The sequence below is a fragment of the Pleurodeles waltl genome, chromosome 2_2 (genome assembly GCF_031143425.1).
Source record: "Pleurodeles waltl isolate 20211129_DDA chromosome 2_2, aPleWal1.hap1.20221129, whole genome shotgun sequence".
NCBI classification, from domain to species: domain Eukaryota; kingdom Metazoa; phylum Chordata; class Amphibia; order Caudata; family Salamandridae; genus Pleurodeles; species Pleurodeles waltl.
Window position 1 is genome coordinate 473,721,691 of NC_090439.1, and position 25,900 is coordinate 473,747,590.

A 25,900-nucleotide genomic window follows, 5' to 3' on the forward strand; every position below is an offset into this window, starting at 1 on the left:
GGAGTAAAGTACTGCAAGTTTCCTTAGGACACACTACACCACGTTTTTGGGATTTTGCAGCAGCCAACCAAGTCTGCAAAGAACAACTGCTGGATTATTGGACCTGAAGACCTGCAAAGGAGGTGCAAAACGCGGTTGATGCAGCACAACAGAAGAAGGTCCCACGCCGCCGGAGAACAACTCAGCAAGTTGAGCGTCGCAGGGTGGAGTGCTGGGGACCTGGGCCAGGATGTGCACACAGGAATTTTGCAAAAAGTGCACAGAGGCCTCAGGAGGCAAAGAAGACACAAAGCACAGGGGTATCGTCGTTCTCAGGGAAGGCAAGGTCTTACCTCCTCCAAATTGCGTCAGCAGGACTTCAGGACAGTCTATGTCAATGATGTCCACCCTCTGTGTCCTATGGACCACGCTCGTCGCCGTGAGAGGAGTTCCAGGGTACCGGTCATCGCCTTGGAAGGTGCCTGCTTGGAGCAGGGGAGTGACTCCGTCACTCCACTGGAGATTTCTTTGGTCCTTCTGGTGCAGGATGAAGACAGGGAGTCCCCAGAGCATGCACACCGTGGAAACTGTTGCAGTTGCTGACTTGGAGCTGAGGTTGCTGAAGAAAAGTGTCTCTTGTAGATACTTTGTTGCAGTTACAGCCTTTCTTGGAGCAGGCTGCGGTTGATCCGAGGTCAGAGGATGATGAAGTTGTTGCAGAGAATTCCTGAAGGAAACTTGCAAGCAGAATCTGAAAATAACCCACAGGAGAGACCCTAAATAGCCCTGAGAGGGGGATTGGCTACCTTATCAAGTGTGGACCTATCAGGAGGGGTCTCTGACGTCACCTGCTGGCACTGCCACTCAGAGCCCTCCAGAGTGCTTCCACACCTTGCAAAGCAAGATGACTGAAGTCTGCGACACACTGGAGGAGCTCCGGTCACCACCCCTGGGGTAAGAGGGTAAGTTTCAAAGGGGAGGGAGTAGCCGCTTCATACAATTTGCAACACCCACCTGTCCGTGGTGATGGATTCCAGTGGGGCGGGTGATGGTGAATCCTGATATCAACTGGTCCAGGATGTTCCAACGGACTAGGAAGGCTTAGTGGCAGTGGAGGGGACGTGGTGGACTGGGTGGAGCGCTGGCTCCCTGATCCGAGAGCACGTGTGATCTGGTGACCACACAGAGGCTGTGAAGCATTCATGGTAGGTGGCTGGGAGGAAATGAATGCGGCTGGGAGCCCCTTTCGAAAGCAAACTGTTGGGGAGGGGAGCAGCTACAAGACCAAAGGACCGAACCCTAGCCCGCGAGTCCTTAAAGCACTCAAGCGCTGAGTTTGCTTTGTCTCCAAAGACAGACGGGTGCCATCAAAAGGCATGTCCATCAGACCTTGCTGGATAGCCCCTAAAAAGCCAGACATCGTCAACCAGGCATGGTGCCACAAGACCACTGTCGATGCAACCGATCTACCTAGTAAGTCAGTTTTATCCAGTCCACAATGAATCATGAACTTTGTTGCCTCTCTCCTGTCAGTAAAGCTTGGGAGAGAACAGCCCGGGCCTCCTCCGGGACTCGAGGCAGCCCCTGCACAACTGTATCACAGAGAGTATCAGCCCAAAAGCGATGCACTGTTCACAGACCGCAGCGCTAGACTGGCGTAAGAAAAAATGCTCTTCCCAAGGATATCCATTTGTTTTGTTTCCCTATCCGAGGGAGCAGAAGGGAATGCACAAGATGAAGAAGAAGCCTGGATTACAAGGCTCTCAGGTGTAGAAAGTTGGGTCAGGAATTTTGTGTCAGTACAGGCCGATTGTGGCAGGCAACCGTCCTTTTCACAGGAGTCCCTGTGCTGGGTTTCGACCAGGAACCTAGTAGGACGTCTGTAAGGCCTTCATTAAAGGGAAGGAGGGGTTCCCAACTGGAAGCCCCAGGCTGAAGCACCTAGGTCAGGAGGTTAGTCTTGACCTCCACAGAAGGAAGCTTGAGGACCAAAACCTCAGCAGCCCTTCTTACCACCATGGCTCCTGGAAAGTCAAGGAGTTGCAGAGCAGACCCAGACACAGGCTCCGAAGGCAGAGGCCCAGAGCATCAACGTGTCGCATCCAAGCTATGGAATGAAGCTGAAGAATATTTGGCCGCCTTCAACTTCTTCTTCTTCTTGTAACCCGATTGTCCCGATGACTTGTATGAAGAGGAGTGCTGATGACTCCGCGAACAGTCTTGTGACCTTACTCTCGAGCGAGAGCGGGAGCAACGCAGATTCAGGTGCTGGGTCGCCATAAGCTTCAGGGACCATTCCCTCAGAGCCTTCGGGTCCATCTCCCGACACTCAGAGCTCGACTCCGAGTCGTGTTCACGCTCCAGATGCCAAAGGCAGACGAGATACATATCCATCACCGACATCACTCGGTGACAGGAGTCACAGGGTCGAAAACCAGTCATCGGGGACATCAATCAACGCATCCTAAACTCGTTAAAAAGTATTCGACAAAAGTGTTGCAGTAAGTCAAAAAATGACTAAAGGTAGCTCTTCTCCGGACCTGCGCGTAGGCTGGCGCAGAAAGAAAATAACGGATGTCAGCGCGCTGAGGTGGCGCTTATATACGACAACAAAGTCATAAGGACGCCCACAATGCCAAGGACGCCTTGGAGTCTACGGACACCACTTGGCGGCACGCAGGGGTACTGCTCGAAGAAAAATATCCAGATCCAGTCTGACGCCTGGGGGAAATTCTACGGTAAGAAATCTGCAACAAGAAGTCTCTATCAGATCATTTAACTACTAAATTTTATATGATTTCAAGCTACAGTGTATACAATGAACAGTCTGAAGGAATGAGGTGGAGAACTACCACTCCCCTCCTTTATTAAACCAGCTCTCAAATATCTAGAATTTCATATCATCTTTAAGCTTGAGGTGGACGAAGGCCTAGACTGCTGTCTGAATTATGAAGAACTATTATAAACAGGATCAAAATCCTCTCAAAAAATAATTTTCTATTTGCTAGAATCTCTCTACACTTTGATCAATTCCTAGTTGAAAAGCTAAATCCACTTTATTACGGTTTATTAAGGCCTTCAAGAAAAATGAGACAGCAGTTAAGAAAATTAGCTGCGGAGAGGACGATGGGCCCTGCAAGATGTACAGCCATAGATGGGCCATACAACACAGACATGCCAGCTAAAATTTGTAATCTTATTCCAAGCAATACACCCAATTAAAGAAAGGCATGGATTTGTTACACTTTTGGCATCCCTACATCTAGTATTAACATGAGTAAGGGAATCTGCATACTTTAAGTGATGTTCATTGAACATATCTTACCCGACAACCCAATATTTTCTAAACTTCCAATATACACCTTTTTTGCTAGACAGCACGTCTAATCAGCTGCCGGACACTGATGTAAATACAATTTGGAAGTCTGGAATCATCAGACACTTGAGTTCACAAATGGAGGGAACCAAGTTATATCACAGGAGGGAGAATGTCCAGGTTTGTTCACATTCAGATTGCTTACTGGATTACACCTGTAGGGTCAAACGTTTCTGGTGCAGTGTCGAAATGACAATCTTCTCATTTTATCATTCTGGCAGAAACATTATATATTGTCTTGTACAGGACCGAAGTGTCAACAGTCTTTTGGCAAGTAGTTTGTGTGATGCCAACTTGTTGCTCAGCAAGGTGGAAAACCTGAGGACTTGGCATTCAAAGAAAGGAAATTTTGCAGGTGGAAGAAGACGTTATTTGTGTGCTGCTCAAGCAACAATTGTAAAATGCCTGTGCCCTCAAAATAATTAATGAGGTCATAAACAAAGAATAGGTAGAAACATGTTTTCTCTAATAACCACTTTAATAGATATTCAGAAAACGAATGTGGTGAAACCTTAGCTGGAAAAATGGGTGCCCATGGGCATTTCAGCCTTTCAACTGTATTCAGAAATTTCTTGATTAACTGTAACCACAAGAACATCTGAAGATTGAATGAAAATCCTAGATTGTGAATAAGCTCCCTAGTATTCCACAAGTCATATGAAGCTGTCTCTGGAGATAAGTATCACGGTACCAAAAAACACAAGTCACGCGACTCCTTATATGACACACGACCACTATCACAGTCTTATCGGAAACAAGAATCTGATCAGGAGTCAAAGATCACAGTACACAATATCGCCCCTTTGAGTGTAAAAGTACTCTTGCTGCAGCCACTTTCTCAATCAAAGAAAGAAATTCACTAATCAAGACTGGGATGAGTCAAATGTAAAAAAAAATCATCTTTTGAGTAGGCCCAAGCAAAATTTTAATTATGGCAGAGTAATGTAATTTTCTAACTCTGGTTTTGAAACACTGTTGGTTAACAGTCTCCCCGGGGAAGGTGTGTCCAAAGGTCTGTGCAACTGGCTCTGCTTTACTTAAAACACTCAAAAGAACAAGTTACTTTCCATTGGTAATGCTGCTTCTGGCATATACTCCATCAAACTGCAGTTTGCTCATCGTTAGAATATCGCCACGTGCTAGACTTAATTCAGGTAATTTTACAATAATGCTCTGTGGGCCCATAGGTGAAGCCATGTGACTCTATGGTGACTCCACACTACCCCTGAAGAGATGGAATGCTGCTGCATTTAAGCCCTGACGAACAAGTTACTTACCTTCGGTAACGCCTTTTCTGGTGGATACACTAGCTACCTGTGGATTCCTCACCAAAAGAATTTTCCACACGCGCCAGCATTCAACGGAAATGTTCTTCTAGCTCTGCGCGTCGACGATGACGTCACAATTGCCCGACTCCCACGCGACGCTGGATGATGTCATCCAGGCAAGAAGAGGTCCTCGTCGACGTGCAGACGTCAGTTATCACATTTTTTACGTGCCTTTGAGGCGAACAGGAGAACATTGACACTACAGATGTGATATGAACACATCAATCAAACTTTTATATCAACATTTATTTCCACTAATATGAAACATAACCAATAGAAATAAATACGAAAAATATGCATAAATGTATACATATATACACATTTCCTTTAAAAAAAAATATATATATATACATAAACAAATATATACACATATATAAATCCTTGCATCAGTATACACATATGTACAACATACGGGTACTCACCCAAGGAAATCTTGGTAAGACCATCCAGGCAACGGGGAGGCAGGCGGGACCGTGAGGAATCCACAGGTAGCTAGTGTATCCACCAGAAAAGGCGTTACCGAAGGTAAGTAACTTGTTCTTCCGATGGATACAACTACCTGTGGATTCCTCACCTAAAGAATAGAGTCCCAAAGCAGTACCGCCCCCGGTGGTGGGTGCCTGAATCGTCAAACCAAGAAATCCTGCAGCACTGAGCGTGCAAAATGGCCATCCCACCTAACCTCAGAGTCCAAACAATAATGCTTGGCAAAAGTGTGGAGGGATGCCCAAGTTGCCGCCTGGCAGATGTCAACCACAGGAACACCTCTTGCTAAGGCCGATGAAGCTGCCTTAGCCCTGGTGGAATGGGCATGTAGCCCCACAGGAGGTTCCTTCTTTGCTAAAGAATAATACAATTTGATGCAAAGAATGACCCACCTGGAAAGCGTTCTCTTGTGGACAGCTTTCCCTCTCCTCTTCCCCGCGTAACTGACGAAGAGCTGATCTTCCTGTCTGAACTCCCTCGTCCTGTGAACGAAGAAGCTCAAGGTTCTTCTTGGGTCATGTCGGTGAAGACTCTCTTCCTCCATGGATGGATGAGGTGGAGGATAGAAGGAAGAAAGCGTGATGGACTGTCCTAAATGAAAGGGTGTAACAACCTTCGGTAGGAAAGCCGCCTAGGTCCTTAACACCACTTTGTCCATGTAAAGGGAAGTATATGGGGGTTCCACACTAAGAGCCTGGAGCTCACTCACCCTTCTAGCCTCAGAGGACTACCCTGCATCTAGAAGGACCAAGAACTCCCGAGGACAGCGGCTCTGCTCCACAAAGACTGCAACTTTGCAACAAAGAAGCAACTTTGAAACAACACAAGTCGAGCCGGGGGCGTCGGGTGCAGAGTGCAAAGTCTCACGCTTCCAGCGGGAAACGTGTGTTGTTTCAAAGTTGCTTCTTTGTTGCAAAGTTGCAGTTTTTGTGGAGCAGAGCCGCTGTCCTCTGGAGTTCTTGGTCCTTCTATATGCAGGGTAGTCCTCTGAGGCTTCAGAGGTCACTGGACCCTGTGGAACGCGTCGCTGGAGCAGTTTCTTTAGAAGTGGGGAGACAGGGCGGTAGAGCTGGGGCCAAAGCAGTTGGTGTCTCCGTCTTCTCTGCAGGTTTTTCCGCTCAGCAGTCCTTCTTCATCTTAGGTTGCAGGAATCTATCTTGCTGTGTTCTGGGAGCCCCTAAATACTTGATTTAGGGGTGTGTTTAGGTCTGGGGGGTTAGTAGCCAATGGCTACTAGCCCTGAGGGTGGCTACACCCTCTTTGTGCCTCCTCCCTGAGGGGAGGGGGGCACATTCCTATCCCTATTGGGGGAATCCTCCATCTGCAAGATGGAGGATTTCTAAAAGTCAGAGTCACCTCAGCTCAGGACACCTTAGGGGCTGTCCTGACTGGCCAGTGACGACTCCTTGTTTTTCTCATTATCTCCTCCGGCCTTGCACCCAAAAGTGGGGCCGTGACCGGAGGGGGTGGGCAACTCCACTAGCTGGAGTGCCCTGGGGTGCTGTAACAAAGGGGGCGAGCCTTTGAGGCTCACCGCCAGGTGTTACAGTGCCTGCAGGGGGAGGTGAGAAGCACCTCCACCCAGTACAGGCTTTGTTACTAGCCACAGAGTGACAAAGGCACTCTCCCCATGTGGCCAGCAACATGTCTGGTGTGTGGCAGGCTGCTAAAACTAGTCAGCCCACACTGGTAGTTGGTTAAGGTTTCAGGGGGCATCTCTAAGATGCCCTCTGGGGTGTATGTTACAATAAAATGTACACTGGCATCAGTGTGCATTTATTGTGCTGAGAAGTTTGATACCAAACTTCACAGTTTTCAGTGTAGCCATTATGGTGCTGTGGAGTTCGTGCATGACAGACTCCCAGACCATATACTCTTATGGCTACCCTGCTCTTACAATGTCTAAGGTTTTGCTTAGACACTGTAGGGGCATAGTGCTCATGCACTTATGCCCTCATCTATGGTATAGGGCACCCTGCCTTTGGGCTGTAAGGCCTGCTAGAGGGGTGACTTATCTATACTTATAGGTAGTGTGAGGTTGGCATGGCACCCTCAGGGGAGTGCCATGTCGACTTAGTCATTTTATCCCCACCAGCACACACAAGCTGGCAAGCAATGTGTCTGTGCTGAGTGAGGGGTCCCCAGGGTGGCATAAGACATGCTGCAGCCCTTAGAGACCTTCTCTGGCATTAGGGCCCTTGGTACCAGTTACAAGGGACTTACCTGGATGCCAGGGTGTGCTAATTGTGGAAACAAAAGTACAGGTTAGGGAAAGAACACTGGTGCTGGGGCCTGGTTAGCAGGCCTCAGCACACTTTCAAATCATAACTTGGCATCAGCAAAGGCAAAAAGTCAGGGGGTAACCATGCCAAGGAGGCATTTCCTTACACAACCCCCCGCCCCCCAAAAACAAAAGAGGATGAGACTTACCTTTCCCAAGAGTCTTCCTTTTCTAAGTGGAAGAACCTGGAAAGGCCATCTGCGTTGGCATGGGCAGTCCCAGGTCTGTGTTCCACTATAAAGTCCATTCCCTGTAGGGAGATGGACCACCTCAACAGTTTTGGATTTTCACCTTTCATTTGCATTAGCCATCTGAGAGGTGTCTACAAAGTGAGTACCAAAGAACTATGGTCTCAGCTTCTTCAGGGACCAAACCACAGCAAAGGCCTCCCTCTCAATGGCACTCCAACGCTGCTCCCTGGGGAGTAACCTCGTGCTAATGAAAGCAACAGGCTGGTCAAGGTCATCATCATTTGTTTGGGACAAAACTGCCCCTATCCCATGTTCAGAGGCATCAGTCTGCACAATGAACCGCTTGGAGTAATCTGGAGCTTTGAGAACTGGTGCTGTGCACATTGCTTGTTTCAGGGTGTCAAAGGCCTGTTGGCATTCTACAGTCCAGTTTACCTTCTTGGGCATTTTCTTGGAGGTAAGTTCTGTGAGGGGTGTCACTATGGATCCATATCCCTTCACAAACCTCCTGTAGTACCCAGTCAAGCCAAGGAATGCCCTGACTTGAGTCTGGGTTTTTTGAGCTGCCCAGTCCAGAATAGTCTGGATCTTAGGCTGGAGTGGCTGAACGTGGCCTCCACCTACAAGGTGTCCCAAGTAAACCACAGTACCCTGCCCTATCTGGCATTTGGATGCCTTGATAGAGAGGCCTGCTGCTTGCAGAGCCTTCAAATCCTTCTTCAGGTGGACCAGGTGATCCTGCCAGCTGGAGCTAAAGACAGCAACAACGTCAAGGTAAGCTGCACTAAAGGACTCCAAGCCAGCAAGGACTTGATTCACCAACCTTTGGAAGGTGGCAGGGGCATTCTTTAAACCAAAAGGCATAACAGTAAACTGATAATGCCCATCAGGTGTGGAGAATGCTGTCTTTTCTTTTGCTCCTGGTGCCATTTTGATTTGCCAGTACTCTGCTGTCAAGTCAAAGGTACTTAAGTATCTGGCAGCACCTAGTTTGTCTATCAATTCATCTGCCCTTGGAATGGGATGGGTATCTGTCTTGGTGACAGAATTAAGTCCTCTGTAGTCCACACAAAACATAATTTCTCTCTTTCCATCTTTGATGTGAGGTTTGGGGACTAAGACCACTGGGCTAGCCCGGGGACTGTCAGAGTGCTCAATGACTCCCAATTCCAGCATCTTGTGGACTTCCACCTTGATGCTTTCCTTAACTTGGTCAGACTGTCTGAAAAGTGTGTTTTTGACAAGCATGCTGTCTCCTGTGTCCACATCACGGGTACACAAGTGTGTCAGACCAGGGGTTAGGGAAAAGAGCTCAGCAAACTGTTGCAGGACTTTCCTACAGTCAGATTGCTGTTGGCCAGAGAGGGTGTCTGAGTAGATCACTCCATCAACTGAGCCATCTTTTGGGTCTGTGGAGAGGAGATCAGGGAGAGGTTCACTCTCAGCTTCCTGGTCCTCATCTGTTCTGTCATGGAAGAGTTTGAGGCGGTTCACATGAATCACCCTTTTGGGGGTCCTGCTAGTGCCTAGGTCTACCAGGTAGGTGACCTGACTCTTCCTCTCTAGCACTGGGTAAGGGCCACTCCATCTGTCCTGAAGTGCCCTGGGAGCCACAGGCTCCAGAACCCAGACTTTCTGCCCTGGCTGAAACTCAACCATAGCAGCCTTTTGGTCATACCACAACTTCTGGAGTTGTTGGTTGGCCTCAAGGTTTTTACTTGCCTTTTCCATATACTCTGCCATCCTTGAACGTAGGCCTAGTACATTGTCCACTATATCTTGCTTAGGCTCATGAAGAGGTCTCTCCCAGCCTTCTTTCACAAGAGCTAGTGGCCCCCTTACAGGGTGGCCAAACAGAAGTTCAAAGGGGGAAGATCCTACTCCCTTCTCAGGCACCTCTCTGTAGGCGAAAAGCAGTCATGGCAAGAGGACATCCCATCTCCTTTTGAGTTTTTCAGGGAGCCCCATGATCATGCCTTTCAATGTCCTGTTAAACCTTTCAACAAGACCATTGGTTTGTAGATGGTATGGTGTGGTGAATTTGTAAGTCACCCCACACTCATTCCACATGTGTTTCAGGTATGCTGACATAAAGTTGGTACCTCTGTCAGACACCACCTCCTTAGGAAATCCCACTCTGGTAAAAAAATACCAATGAGTGCTTTGGCTACTGCAGGGGCAGTAGTCGACCTAAGGGGAATTGCTTCAGGGTATCTAGTGGCATGATCCACTACTACTAGTATGTATTGGTTCCCTGAGGCTGTGGGAGGTTCAAGTGGACCCACTATGTCCACACCCACTCTTTCAAAGGGGACCCCCACCACTGGAAGTGGAATGAGGGGGGCCTTTGGTTGTCCACCTATCTTACCACTGGCTTGACAGGTGACACAGGAGACACAAAACTCTTTGACCTTCTGGGACATGTTGGGCCAATAGAAGTGGTTGACTAATCTTTCCCACGTCTTGGTCTGTCCCAAATGCCCAGCAAGAGGAATATCATGACCTAAGGTCAGAATGAACTCCCTAAACTCCTGAGGCACTACCACCCTCCTAGTGGCACCAGGTTTGGGATCTCTTGCCTCAGTGTAAAGTAGTCCATCTTCCCAATAGACTCTATGTGTTCCTGTTATTTTTCCTTTGGACTCTTTAGCAGCTTGCTGCCTAAGGCCTTCAAGAGAGGGACAGGTTTTTTGCCCCTTAAACAACTACTCCCTTGAGGGTCCCCCTGGGCCTAGGAGCTCAACCTGATAAGGTTCTAACTCCATGGGGTCAGTTCCCTCAGAGGGCAGAACTTCTTCCTGAGAAGAGAGGTTCTCTTTTTCTTGTTGTGTTTAAAATGGTTCCCCAGTTTTCTTTCCTTTTCTCTTGGAGGGTTGGGCCCTTTTTCCAGGCTCCAACCCCACTTTTTCACCCTGAGCCTTGCACTGTGCCGTTGTCTTGACACACACCAGTTCAGGGATACCCAGCATGGCTGCATGGGTTTTGAGTTCTACCTCAGCCCATGCTGAGTACTCCAGGTCATTTCCAAGCAAACAGACTACAGGGATATTTGAGGAGACCACCACCTGTTTCAGACCATTGACCCCTCCCCACTCTAAAGTTACCATAGCCATGGGATGTACTTTAGTCTGATTGTCCGTGTTGGTGACTGGATAAGTTTGTCCAGCCAGGTATTGACCAGGGGAAACCAGTTTCTCTATCACCATGGTGACACTGGCACCTGTATCCCTCAGGCCTTTTACACTTGTCCCATTAAATAAGAGTTGCTGCCTGTATTTTTGCATGTTAGGGGGCCAGGCAGCCAGTGTGGCTAAATCTACCCCACCCTCAGAGACTAATGTAGCTTCAGTGTGGACCCTGATTTGCTCTGGGAACACTGTTGATCCCACTTGGAGACTGGCCATTCCAGTGTTAGCTGGAGTAGAGTTAGAAGTGGAACCTTTCTTGGGACAGGCCTTGTCTCCACTTTGGTGTCCTGGCTGATTACAGCTACGACACCAGGCCTTTTTGGGATCAAAGTTTTTACCCTTGTACCCAAAACTGGATTGTGAAGAGGCTCTGGACCCTCCCTCCTGAGCAGGTTTTTGGGGCCCTATAGAAGACTCTTTACTTTTTCCCTTGGATGTCTCAACACTCTTCCCCTGGGGAGTCTTTGTGACCCCTTTCTTTTGGTCACCCCCTGTGGAAGTCTTGGTCACCCTAGTCTTGACCCAATGGTCCGCCTTCTTTCCCAATTCTTGGGGAGAAATTGGTCCTAGGTCTACCAGATGCTGATGCAGTTTATCATTGAAACAATTACTTAACAGGTGTTCTTTCACAAATAAATTGTACAGCCCATCATTAAAATTTACACCACTGCCTTGAATCCAACCATCCAGTGTTTTCACTGAGTAGTCAACAAAATCAACCCAGGTCTGGCTCGAGGATTTTTGAGCCCCCCGAACCTAATTCTATACTCCTCAGTGGAGAATCCAAAGCCCTCAATCAGGGTAGCCTTCATGAGGTCATAGGATTCTGCATCTTTTCCAGAGAGTGTGAGGAGTCTATCCCTACACTTTCCAGTGAACATTTCCCAAAGGAGAGCACCCCAGTGAGATCTGTTCACTTTTCTGGTTGCACAAGCCCTCTCAAAAGCTGTGAACCATTTGGTGATGTCATCACCATCTTCATATTTAGTTACAATCCCTTTAGGGATTTTCAACATGTCAGGAGAATCTCTGACCCTATTTATGTTGCTGCCACCATTGATGGGACCGAAACCCATCTCTTGTCTTTCCCTTTCTATGGATAGGAGCTGTCTCTCTAAAGCCAATCTTTTGGCCATCCTGGCTAGCAGGAGATCCTCTTCATTGAGGCTGTCCTCAAAGTTTCCAGAGTTGCTGGACTCTCCTGTGAGAGAAACAGCATCTCTGACTATCACTTGTGGAGACAGGGTTTGAGGGACCCTGTTCTCCCTAACTAGGACTGGAGGTGGGAATTCCTCCACATCACTAGCTTCCCCCTCTGGGAAGGTATCCGCAGAGGGGTTGTTCTTAGCAAACTCTGCCAAAAGCTCCTGGTGCTGTACTTTGGTAGGGTTTGAACCAGTTTTAATCTTTTTGGTTTTGCAGAGAGACCTTAACTCTGACATCCTAAGATGCAGGTAAGGGGTGACGTTGAGTTCCATCACAATCTCTTCTGCATTAGACATTATGGGGGTCATTCTGACCCTGGCGGTCGGTGACCGCCAGGGTCACCGACCACAGGAGCACCGCCAACAGGCTGGCGGTGCTCCGTCGAGCATTCTGACCGCGGCGGTTCAGCCGCGGTCAGAAACGGAAAGTCGGCGGTCTCCCGGCGACTTTCCGCTGCTCGGGAGAATCCTCCATGGCGGCGGAGCGCGCTCCGCCGCCATGGGGATTCTGACACCCCCTACCGCCATCCTGTTCCTGGCGGGTCTGCCGCCAGGAACAGGATGGCGGAAGGGGGTGCCGCGGGGCCCCTGGGGGCCCCACAAAGTATTTCAGTGTCTGCAAAGCAGACACTGAAATACGCGACGGGTGCAACTGCACCCGTCGCACCTTCCCACTACGCCGGCTCCATTCGGAGCCGGCGTCCTCGTGGGAAGGTAGATTTGCCCTGGGCTGGCGGGCGGCCTTTTGGCGGCCGCCCGCCAGCCCAGGGCAAATCTCAAAATACCCTCAGCGGTCTTGCGACCGCGGAGCGGTATTTTGTCGGGGGCCGCCCGCCAGTCTCAGAATCACCCCCTATGTTTCTAAAAGTTGGAATACTTTTTAAGAATCTAAAACTATCTCTAGAACTTAATTCAAACTTTTACAAAACTTTTAAACTCTAAAAGAAATGCTAACAGGGACTAACACAAGGCCCTAGCAGGACTTTAAATATTTTTTTAAAAATAGCTCAAATTTCAAAAATCAGTTTCTAATGGCAATTTTTGGAATTTAGTCATGTGATCAGGTATTGGCTGAGTAGTCCAGCAAATGCAAAGTCTTGTATCCCACTGCTGCCACCAATGTAGGAAGCGGACTCTGTGCATGCTATTTCTTACTTAGAAATAGTACATACAGAGCCAACTTCCTACATTATGGCAACCAGAAAAACAGTTTTTAAAACTAAAAGCCTCAATGGGCAAGAATGTATCAGTTCAAACGGTGAACCCATACGAAATGTCAATACTAAGTTCAAATCACACTGTGGCATAACAAATGGAGTGGGCGGGAACTTGTTAGTGAGACTCTTAATGAACCTCAAAACTATTGGGGATTTAAACAAGGAGGGTTGGTCTGGAAGGCACAGAAAGGCCGACAGCGCGGATAAATAACCCTTAACAGTGGCAACTGCACAACCCCTCTGTGCCAAGGACAATGCAAACAATAGTATGTCAGATCAGTGGGCACTCAAGGGATCAATTTGATTCTCTCCACACCAATTTACAAATTTAGCCCACCTGCTTGTATAGATAGATTTGGTGGAGTGTCGCCTGGCCGATAATATAACTTCCACCACCTCAGCCGGGAGAGAAAAAGCACTCAGATTGCCCCGTTCAATCTCCAGGCATGTAGGTGCAGGCTCTGGAGGTGGGGGTGTAGAACCTGCCCCTGCGACTGCGAGGAGGAGGTCTGCCCTGTAAGGGAGACGGAGCGGAGGGCACAGAGAGAGTTGGAGAACGTCTGAATACCACACACTTCTTGGCCAATCTGGAGCTTTTAAGATGACTTGAGCCCGGTCTTGACCAATCTTCCTCAGGACCCGGGGAATCAAGGGTATGGGGGGGAAACGCATAAAGAAACTGACCCTTACAGGACATCAGAAACACATCCCCCAAAGCTCCTTGCACCGGATACTGGAGGCTGCAGAACAATGGGCAGTGTGCGTTCTCCAGAGTGGCAAACAGATCTATCTGTGGATACCCCCACATCTGGAAGATGTAAAGGACCAGGTCTGGATGAAGACGCCACTCGTGACAGGGTCGAGATGCGCAGACTGAGATCGTCCGCACGCACGTTCAGAACTCCGGCCAAATGGTTTGCTACCAAGCAAATCCGATGGTCCTGAACCCAGGACCAGAGCCATAGAGCTTCCTTGCAGAGAAGATACGACCCCTCTCCTCCCTGCTTGTTTATATACCACATCGCAGTATTGTTGTCCGTTAGGACTTGAACCGACCTACCATGAAGGGAAGGGAGGAAGGCCTTGAGAGCCAGACATAATCGCCCGCAATTCCAACAGATTGATGTGAAGCCTCTGTTCCTTTGGAGTCCAATTGATGTGAAGCCTCTGCTCCCCTGGAGACCAATGACCTTTGAGCTCCAGGTCCCCTAGATGAGCACCCCACCCTAAAGTGGAGGCATCTGTTATCACTGTGGCCACCGGAGGTGGCAGCGAGAACGGCTTTCCTTGGGAAAGGTTGCCGTCCGCAGCCCACCATTGAAGATCTGCTGCAGCTACTCTGGAGATCTTTAGTGAGTCCTCGAGATCTCCTTAGTGTTGAAACCACTGCCTGCGGATGCAGCACTGAAGAGCCCTCACGTGCCAGCGTGCATGAGTGACCAGCAGAATGCAAGAAGCGAACAGACCGAGTAGACGAAGGACCTTGGGGACTGGAACGACCGCTCCATTTTGGAACATTGGAATCAACGCCTGAATATCCTGAATCCGCTGCGGCGGAGGAAAGGCCCGATTCAATGTTGTGTCCAGTACCGTCCCTATGAACAGGAGGCGCTGAGAGGGCTCCAGGTGAGATTTGGGCACGTTCACCGAAAAGCCCAGATCGAACAAGAACTGAGTTGTCGACTGCAGGTGACGCCGCAGGAGCTCCGGAGACTTGGCTTTGATCAACCAATTGTTGAGATAAGGGAATACTGCTATACCCTTCTTCTGAGCTCTGCTGCAACCAGGCCATCACCTTTGTGAAGACTCGAGGTGCCGAAGTAAGACCACACAGAAGGACCCCAATCTGATAGTGTTGCGACCCTACCACAAACCGGAGATACTTCCTGTGTGACTTGAGGATCGGGATATGGAAGTAAGAATCCTGTAAGTTGACAGACACCATCCAATCTCCTTCGTTCAACGCCAAAAGAACCTGTGACAGGGTCAGCATCTTGAACTTTTCCTGCTTGAGAAACCAATTCAAAATCCTCAGGTTCAGGATTGGCCTCAACCGACCATCCTTTTTGGGGATCAGGAAGTATCTTGAATAGCAGCCCTGACCCCTCTCCTGCTCTGGAACCAACTCCACTGCACCTTTCGACAAAAGGATTAGCACTTCCTGTTGTAGTAAAAGAAGGTGGTCTTCCGAATAGAAGGATGGGCGGAGAGGGATGTGAGGGGGAAACTCCCGAAAGGGAAGAGTATAACCTTTCCCCACAATGTCGGTGACCCAGGAGTCCAATGTTATTGACTCCCACATGTGAAGAAATTGAGACAGTCTCCCCCCTACAGGAGATGTGTGTAAAGGGAGTGATGGAGGACTAAGGCTGCTTTCCTTGCTGCACCCCTCCGGCGGAAGAGGAAGAGGCAGAGTGCTGCTGTGCGGCCCATCTAGTACGAACTCTACACCTGCCCCTGAAAGATCTATAAGGGTGAGCTCCTGAAGATTGCTTTCCTGCTGCCTGGAACCTCCCTCGAAAGAAAGAGCCACACAAAAACCCCCTAAACCTCCCAAATGATCTTAAGGAAGAGAAGGTGGCTGCTTGCAGTCCCAAAGATCTTGCCGTGGCCCTACTCTCCTTGAACCGCTCCAAGGCAGAGTCAGCTTTTGCTCCAAATAGTTTGTCCCCATCAAAGGGCAGGTCGAGCAGGGTTGTTTGCACATCGGGAGAGAATCCTGAAGACCGTAGCCAGGCATGTCATCTTGTCGCTATGGACATGCCCATAGCCCGGGCCACAGAGTCTGATGTATCAAGCCCAGATTGAATAACCTGGGTTGCTGCCGCCGCCGCCGCCTCAGCATCCGCCAAAAGGCTAAGCACCTCCTGAGGCAATTCAGAGTGAGTCTTGGCCTAGTCCATAAGAGTCCATTGGCCTCCCGCACCTTAAGGGCCTTCGGATTCATGCGCTGACATGAACCACACGCCTCGACCTCATGGTCAGAACTCAGACACCACAAATAATTCTCATGTGGGTCTGTGACCGACATTCGACCTCCGCACTCCATACAGGGTTTAAAACCTGACTTCCTTGACTGCGACACTGTTACACACGAAGTGAAATAGTAGCTCCCTGGTAGCCTCGAAGAAAACCGTTACTCGAAGGCACGGAAAAAAAGGAACTGCATGTCGACGAGGACCTCTTATTGCCTGGCATTGCGTGGGAGTCGGGCAATTGTGACGTCATCATTGACGTGCAGAGCTAGAAGAAGATTTCCGTCGAATGCTGGCGCATGGGGAAAATTCTTTAGGTGAGGAATCCACAGGTAGTTGTATCCATCAGAATTTAGTTTCTTAATCTTTTTCCGTACCATAGGCATAAAGCACTTCAAACAAATTACAGGAAAGAGCTGGCCAAAAACTAACTTGGAACCTTAGTATAATCCACATAATAGGCAGGTGGACGGGCAAGTGAGGTGCTGTGTCCACTATAAAGACTGCTACAGAAGGTAAGCAAGTTGTTCTTCTGATGGATAGTTCTAACCACAGATGCATAACCTTTAGAATAGATACCACATCAGTACCTTCTCAAACAATGAGGGTCTGAGAAATGACTTTGCTGTGGTATATGACAAAACAAGGTAATTACCTTCAGTAATGCTCTTTCTGGTAGATATTTTAACTGCAGATTCCTCAAATAGCCTCAGGTGTCCCACTGAATCTGAAATATTTTTAGCACAGCTCCTGTTTACCAGCACAAAATAGACAAATGATCCTCGAAAGCTGCTCTAATGTGGATGAAAGATGCACGGGATGGAAAGCAATGACAGGACAGAGCTCCGCTGGAGTATCTGTAGGACCAGCCAGTAGGATGTTATGGCCTGCAACACATGTAGAAAACGATTGATCAGGTCTCCCACAGGTGGTCGTGTCCAGCTACTTATTAAAGCAAATTAAAGCAGATTGGAAGCTGCAGCCAGAGGGGCTGAATTGTTTTCTGTTGGGGTGGTAGGCCTTGACACTGCCTTTAGGTGAAATGCTTGAAAAGTGGCAAAATTGATGGGGATACTGCCTTTTGAGGGTAGAAAAGCTGAGGGATTTCAAAGTGGCTCTACTTTTGTTGACGCTCTTCAGGGCTGAATTGGCCTTCTTGCCAAAAAGGCAAAACCAGTTAAAAGGTAGATCCATGAGTGATGCTTGAACATCATCCGAAAAGCCTGTAAATCTTATCCAAGAGTGGCGACCCAGCACCACTGCTTGTTGCATTACCACATGGTGTTCATGTTGTGCATAATGACTGCAGAAAGGCTTTTCAGGGCTAGACCGATCACCTGAAGCTCCAAAAGGTGGATGTGGAGCTGGCTCTCTTTTCAGAGACCAGATTTCTCAGTCAGACCGGTGGTTGTCTGCCACTACAGGAGATCCTAAGTTGTCTCTTGTGAGACCTGGATGGAGTAGGAGAGGCAGTCCTGAAACCGGAGCCACTGAAAACAGAGCTTCCATTGCAGGACCCACATAGTCAATCTTGGATGCATGAGGCCTCATAGCCATACGCAATGGGACCCAAATTTGAGCTAACAACATGAATGTCCTAGACTGCTTATAGCAGCAAAAAGGACTTGAAAACTAGGACATCCCTAATAAAGGCAATTATCTAAGTGGCAGCTGGTAACGATCTTGCTGGGCAGGTACAGTAAAACACCTGCTCCCCTCCCAGATGGCACACTGTGTTTAAGGATCTTAAGCCTAAACTAGCTGAAGAGAACAATTTCCCTTCAAAGGCATCATTGTATAGGATTTTAGAAGAAGTCCTAATGCTGGTTAGTCACGTGTAATCATTTGTTGAATGAGAAAATGTCAAAATAATTGCTTAAAAAGAAAAAGAAATGAGAACATTAACAATCTTTAATTAAAACAGCACAACACTAATACATTTCTATAGAATATTGCTTTTTTGCACATAGTTATTACAACACAGAAACTTGAAAAAAAGGCTAAACTAAACTCACCAGGAAATGTCTTTCCTGCTGCAAACACAGCCTTTTGGTTATACTTAACATTCAGGCGCACCGGCTTCTGAGGATCTGGGACGATGTTTAAGGTAATAACAGGACTATCCAGTACACTCTTGCTATGAATGGCTTTAAATTGTAAAGTATGCTGGCCCCTGAAATGGAATAGAGCATAGTTGCACATTCATTACAACAATCTGCAAACACCTATACCTATTCATAAAATGCTATGATACTAAAAATATATAAATACAAGCACATGCATTAATATTTATAGCCACACTGAGAATATTTCTGGTCGCTTGTGAAAGTACCCTCACATATTTTGTCTAGGGGAAGGACCACGTTCCAGTCTCCTCCAATAACTGTTTTAGTGGAGACACCCACGTACTGCCTGTTGTGATCTCTTTTCAGTAATTTTGGTTAATGAGATGACTTCCTTAGTTTGATATGGATTATGGCCTTCTTCAAAGATAAGGCAGAAACACTGTTGATACAAATGTGGCAACATCACTCACTTCATATGGTGAGAAACCAAGAATGCCAAAACTGTTTAACCACCCAAGTTAGTTAGAAGAAAAGTTACCTACCTTTATTATTGTATTTGAATACTACCAACAGACCTCGAGGCACTGAATGACATTCAGGAACTTTCTATATTCACAAATGAGCAGAGCATGGCACCAAAGAATCCTCATACACTGGAAGAAGAGGTCCAATACTGTTGGTGTGTACTAGCACTGGTTTACATCCATGGAGTGGGGGGGGGGGGGGGTGTTAAATTAGAGAAGAAGTATTTTTCTGCAAACACAATTTGTGTTTGTTGTCCTAGCCTGTTTGAGTTCCTAGATGCATTTTTGTGAGTGTTTTTAGTATCTAATCTCTGTGACCTCAGTAGCCATGCTGCTATGTTTAAGCAAAAAAGTGCCCTGGGAACCAAGGGAACAGCAGGACCTTCCTGTGAATCGATCCACCCAAGAAGCATCGATGGTTGGTCTGACTTCATCAAAACTCCTGCTACATTCTTTTAAGCAGCAGCCAATCCTGTTCTGCTGGACCTCTCAGGAAGGTATCTGGCATTGTGAAAGTCTTGTTGGCTACAGCCTGCCACTTCGTCCCATTTGCTGCCTTGCCCTGCTGAACTCTGCCTTCACAGGAAATGTTCTTCAAAATTTCTTCCAAGACCAAAATATTTTAGTCGAGATCAGGACCAAGCCACCTTGTGTATCCAACTCGTCCTCCACTGTGGTCGGGTTTAACTTCTGACTTTGTCCAACTCTTGCACAGACAGATACCCGAGGTTGGTACTTTGCTATTTAGATGCTATTGTGCGCTAAAAACCTTAAAAAATCATAACTTCGACTGCTTATGTAACAAGCTAGCAGAGGGTTAAGTAAATGTTAATTTTTAGTGACTTTTGCAGTTCACTCTGACAAGTGAGCTTCCATCCCCCTCAACCAATAATCCAGTTTCTTACAATAAGTGTAGGAAAGTACCCACTTTTTGGCATGGTTACCACCACTTTTTGCCTATTGTCAGTGTGTTTGGCTGTGTTCACTGGGATCCTGCTAACTAGGACCCCAGTGACTGTGCTCTCTCCCTCTAAATATGGTTGCTTAGGACTAGGCACACCCCACAAGTGGCATACTGGTGCCCCCATACAAGTCCCTAGTATATGGTACTTAGGTAACCAGGGCATTGGGGCACCAGAGGTTCCCCATGGGCTGCAGCATGTGCGTGAAAAGGTGCATGCACCCTTTCACTACAGGTCACTGCACCATGTCACTGTAAATCACCCCTATGGCAGCCCCTCCAAGCCCCGAGGGCAGAGTACAAGTACCTGTGTGTGAGGGCACCCCTACAGGGGCAGAGGTGCCTCTACAAACTCCAGCTCCATTTACCTGGACTTCGTAAGGGCAGGGAAGCTGTCCGAGTCATGTACTGGACACGGATCAGTACCTGTATCCAGCTACATAATGATAACACTGAACCTGGGAATGTTTTGGTATCATACATGTCAGAATCATACCCCAATATTGTTGCCAGTATTGGCTGTATGATTTCATACACTCTGTGGGCTCCTTAAAGGACCTACAGCATTTCTCCTACCAGTCATCTGGGGTTTCTTCCCTCCTGCTGCTTGACCAGCTCAGGCAGAGCAAAGGATTTCCATTGGAAGAGTGTGGCAACACCCTCTCTCTTTGAAAATAGGTGTTAATGGCTTGGGAGGGGTAGCCTCCCCAAGCCACTGGTATGCTTTGAAGGGCACATTTGAGGCCCTCCTTGCATAAACGGGTTTGCACCAGTCCAAGAACCCCTGGTCACTATTCTGGCGTAAAACTGGACAATGGAAAGGGAAGTGACCACTCCCCTGACCATCACCGCTGCAGGGGTGGTGCCCAGAGCTCCTCCAGGTTGCCACTTGATTCTGCCATCTTGAAACCAAAGTAGACAGAGGCCCCTGGGAGCATCTGAGTGGCCAGGGCAGGCAGGAGACGTCACAGCCCTCTCTCGATACGTGTTCACCCTGTGAGGTGACTGTAGGAAGCTGGCTCTGTATATACTATATCACAATGAGATATAGTGTGCATAGAGCCCAGGGGTTTCCCAGAGGCTTAACAGAGTAGATAATGTTAATGCTCTCTTTTCTGGTAGTGTGGTCGAGCAGTTAGGCTTATCAGAGGGTAGTGCAAAGCATTTGTTGCACACACACATACAATAGAAGAAGCACACACTCAATGACAACTCAGACCAATGAATTTTATATAGCAAAAATATATTTTCTTAATTTATTTCAAGAACCACAAGATTCAAGTTGCATGTAAGTACTTCAATAGTTTCGTATTTCACACATATATCAACATTACTTTGTTTGAAAATGGTAACTTATACAGTTTTGAAATATTGGCAATAATCCGTTTTAAAACTTGACACTGTAATTTTCAGAAACAGTTCCTGGGGGGAAGAAAAGTAAGTTTGGATTACAGGTAAGTACAACACTTACAGTTCCAGTATGCAGGGGTAAGGAAGTCCACTGGTGGGTGGTCAAGTTAACTCCAAACACCCACCACCAGCAACACAGGGCCAGCTGTTGCAGAGGTCAAAGTGAAGGCAAAATTAACGTGGGCTCTTATGGAGACTGGGGCACTCGGTTTCAGATCTGCAGGCAGGTAAGTACCCGTGACTTCGGAGGGCAGACCTGGGGGGTTCAGAGGAGCACTGGGGGGCCACAAGCAGGCACCAAACATACACCCTCAGTGCACTGGGGTGGCCGGGTGTAAACACGATGTTGGGTCTCCAATGATTCTCTATGAGGGGAGCCTGGGGGTCACTCATAGGCTGCAGGCGAAGTTCAGGGGGTCGTCTCGGGCAGATCACAGGCTGGACAGGGAAGAGGGCTGCATGCTGAATGGAGCTGCACCACAGGTCAGGTTCTCCAAGGCCTGGGAGCTGTGGGTACAGTGGGTCTTTATGCGTTGGATATGTTCGTCCGAAACTTCATGGTCAGGGGGCTCCTCAGGATTCCCCCTGCAGACGTTGTCGTGGAGGGGTGAAGAGGTCAACTCTGGGTGGGCACTTTCTTGGAATTGCCTGGGGATCCTCTCTACTTGGTTGGGCCACCTGGACATGGGTCATGGGCATTGGGTGCAGAGTGGTTACGACTCACGCATTCGGAGTGAGGCTGGAGTCCTTGATTGTTGATTCTTCTTGGACAGGGTCGCAGTCCCCATGAGTTCTTAGTCTTTTTGGGTGCAGGGCAGTCCTCTGGAGCAGGGCAGAGTTCGCTGGTCCCGCTGGATGCGTCGCTGTTCGTTTGCAGGTTTTTTTGAAGCAGGGGACAGGCCAGTAGGGATGGGGCCAAAGCAGTTGTCGTCTTCCTTCTTCTCTGCTGCGGGTTTCAGCTCGGCAGTCCTTCTTCGTCTTGCCAGAAGGCCAGGAATCTGGATAGCTGGGTTCAGGGAGGCCCTTAAATCCTGTATTTAGTGGCGTTACAGGGGTCAGACGGCAGTAGCCAATGGCTAATGTCCCTGAGGGTGGCTACAACCTCCTTGTGCCCACTTACTTTGGGGAGGGGAGCACAAACCTAATCCTTTTGGTCCCTGTCCTCCAAAACAAGATGGAGGATTCTGCAGGGAGGTGGTCGCCTCAGCTCTGGACAACTTAGGGGTGGTCATTCCTCCCTGTTTTCCCTAACTTTCCTGACAAACTTGCTGCCAAAAGTGGGACTTTGTCCAGGGAGTGGGCAACTCCACTCACTAGAGTGCCCTGGGTATTAATCTGAGGCTTCAGGCTTTGAGGCTCACCGCCAGGTGTTACAGTTCCTGTTGGGGGGAGGTGTGAAGCACCTCCACCCCGGAGAGGCTTTGTTTCTGACCAGCGAAAGCACAAAGGCTGTCACCCTATGTGGTCATAAACTTGTCTGAACGTGGCAGCTGGCACAGACCGGTCAGTCCTACACTAGCAGTTTGGTTAACATGCAGGGGGCATCTCTAAGATGCCCTCTGTGTGCATTTATAAATAAATCCCACACTGACATCAGTGGGGGTTTATGGTACTGAGAAGTTTGATATCAAACTTCCCAGTAATCAGTGAAGCCATTATGGAACTGTGGACTTCGTAATGAAAAACTCCCAGACCATATACTCAATATGCCTACACTGCACTTACAATGTCTAAGAATGGACTTAGACACTGCAGGGACATATTGCTCATGCAGCTATGCCCTCACCTGTGGTATAGTGCACCGTGCCTTAAGGCTGTAAGGCATGCTAGAGGGGTGTCATACCTATGTCACAGGCAGTGGTTTGTGGGCATGGCACCCTAAGAGGGGTGCCATGTCGACTTTGTCTTTTTCTCCCCAGCAGCACACACAAGCTGCAAAGGCAGTGTACCTGTGCTGGGTGAAGGGTCCCCATAGGGTGGCATAATACATGCTGCAGTACTTCCCTGGCCACAGGGCCCTTGGTACAGTGGGTACCTGTTACAAGGGACTTAACTGCATGCAAAGGGTGTACCAATTGTGGAAACAAAGGTACAGATTTTGGGAAAGAACACTGGTGCTGGGGCCTGGTTAGCAGGATCCCAGCACAGTTTCAATCAAAGCTGGCATCAGCACTAGGCAAAATGTGGCACTTTCCTACAGTGACCAATCCATCTTCCTGGGCTATTTAGGGTGTCCTTCCCGGGTGTGTCTTCAGATTCGATGTGCAAGATTCCAGCAGAATTCCTCTGCATCGTTTACTTCCTCTTCGGCCACTGGGACTGCAACTGGACCCTCCAGGAACTGACAATCTGCAACTTCAGCGACAACGCTGCTCTGCAACAATGTTTCGCCGGCTCCTTCCAGCAACTGCAATATTTCCTTGGCTGTGCATCCTCTGAGGGTGATGAGTCTTCAGTATGCACAAGAATGAAGAAGGAATCTCCCTTGGTGTGAAGGAGTCACTTCCCTGCATCCGCAGGCACCAACTGCAACGACGACCAGCTACGTGGATCCTATCTCCTCCAAAGCTGCATGGATCCTACATCACAGGTGATGGTCTGGAGTGGTCCTCTCTACCAGCTGTCCAACTTGGGAGACAGTAATCCCTTGACTCTCCTAGCAGGGCAGTACCCATGTGCACCACGACTCTTAAAGCTACCAAAGCTTGTATGTTCCTCCTCCAAGGGATCTTCAGGCTCCGTGTAGCCCCGGCCTCCAGCACTCTTCCCTGCAATGCAGTGCCTTGTGCCTGCTGCTCCAGTGACTCCACTGCAGGTGTGCTTCCCTGCCAATCCTGTGCCTGCTGCCTGTGGGTCACCTGTAGGGACTGCCTCATCTTCTTGTGACTCTCCCAGCTGCTGAGGGTCTCCTCGGGCTCCCCTCCATGGGTCGAGTCATCTGGACCTTGCTGGTCCCTTTGAGCCTTGCAAAACCTTCTTCACTGACTCTTGCTTTTGCCAAGGCTTGTTGGTGGTTTTCCAGAACCACTGACTGATTGCATCACGATCACCAATGTGGGACATCACTTGCATTACTTCTGGAACTCCTCTTCTGACCTGTGCTGCACTGCTGGCTTTCTTAATCTATTGTCGACCTGGTACTGCACCCACAGAAGGGTGAGTAGTAGTTGCTGCCACAGCCGGACACTCCAACTCGAAATGGACTTGGTCCCCTTCTTTTTCAACTCCTCTTCTGTCAGGATCCACCTTCGATTTCTTCCAGTCTTGTCTGGGTCTTGCACAGTCCTCCTGTTCTCCTGTGTTGTTAGGGAAAAGTCAGGTACTTACCAACCCTTTCCTGGTCGCTGGGGGACACTCTGCTATTTACCTTTTGGGGTTCCTAGTTCCTCCACTTCCCTTCTACAGATTCCACTTCCTTGGGTGGGGAGACTGCCTTTTACAATCCACTTAGTATATGGTTTGTTCTCCTCCAAAGGCCTTCACTATTGCCTATTGTTTTGCTGTTTGCTAATGCTTTCTATGCTAATCACGGACTACTAATGTGTATATAATTGTTGTGTAGCCATTTTAGTTATAGCTCCATGCACGTTATTTTAGCACAGTAGGCCATAGTGCACTTTAACCTAGATATATTTTATTCAGCTTCATCTTATTACTGTTACAATAACCATTTTTACGGTCTTGTTTTATTTTCCATTTACCTAACTGTTTTTGCCTAGGCCAGCACTCTGTTCTCAAACAAGACATTCTTGATCACTCTGTGCTTCTTCCAAGGCTACAGCATGGTACATTGCCGGTGAACATGGTAGAAGTTTAGTCTCCAACATCCGTAGAAAACACACATCCTTATGTAGGGACATTTTCTCAGAACATCAGTTGTTTTGTTATAAAAACACTTCCTTGTCCCTTACACGTTAGAGGGAGATTCCAGCCAGTGAACTGTATGCTGAATGCTCCGCTACAGATGCTAAAGCAGACCGCAGGCCTTTGCTCAGGTATGGGGGTTGATGTCTTCCCAGGGGAACCTGAAGGGCAGAATTAGAGCTTAACATGCTGTGCTCTATCATAAGCTTAGGTAGGAATTAGTCCATTGATTATAGTGACAATATGATAAAGTTTTTTTTTATGCTTCACTCTTCTTGTCACAATTTTAATACTGTCATGTTGTGTCGTCCTGGTTATTGCAGCTCACGCTTTGCTATCTAAGATGCAGTCATTTTATTAAACTCATTATTGAAAAGTATACTGCCTCTGTTTGTCCTTTATTTATGAGACTGAACTGCTAATGAGAGAACCGGATGAGACCTGAGTGACCACAACTTCACTGAGAAGCCAAGTATGTCATGCGTTCAGCTGCCCAGTCATTCCTATCCTTGGGTGGAGATGAGGCACTGGTAGCTAGCCGAAGCAAAACCCGGATTGGAGCGACAGGTGTCACCTCCAGTGGGTTAGACTTAGTCTCCCACACCGCGGGCGATTCTGCCACGCAAAATCCAGTAGTCTCATTAGAATAAAGAGACCCTACACGACATAATGTGTTTAATCACCTCCTAGTGAAGTATTGCCTATACAGCATTTGTATTACCATAATAAAGTAACTATATTGTAACAATGTGTGGTTCTTTAAAGCGTGTAAGTGCTGTGTGACTGTAGTGGCATTGCATGTCTCCTAGCTAAGTCTTGGCTGCTCATCCACAGCTACTTTTAGAGAGC

The 25,900-nt window shown here is 48.2% G+C and overlaps 1 protein-coding gene across 3 annotated transcripts in view; it reads right to left on the minus strand.

Annotated features, from left to right (window-relative positions):
* Window positions 1-25,900, minus strand: part of SMCHD1 (structural maintenance of chromosomes flexible hinge domain containing 1) — a 2,128,336-nt gene that overhangs the window by 562,059 nt on the left and 1,540,377 nt on the right. For all 3 annotated transcript variants that reach the window (XM_069219969.1, XM_069219967.1, XM_069219968.1), the window contains one exon: window positions 18,242-18,399. In XM_069219969.1, coding sequence (XP_069076070.1) covers window positions 18,242-18,399 — 158 coding nt within the window. The remainder of the gene's footprint in view (window positions 1-18,241; window positions 18,400-25,900) is intronic.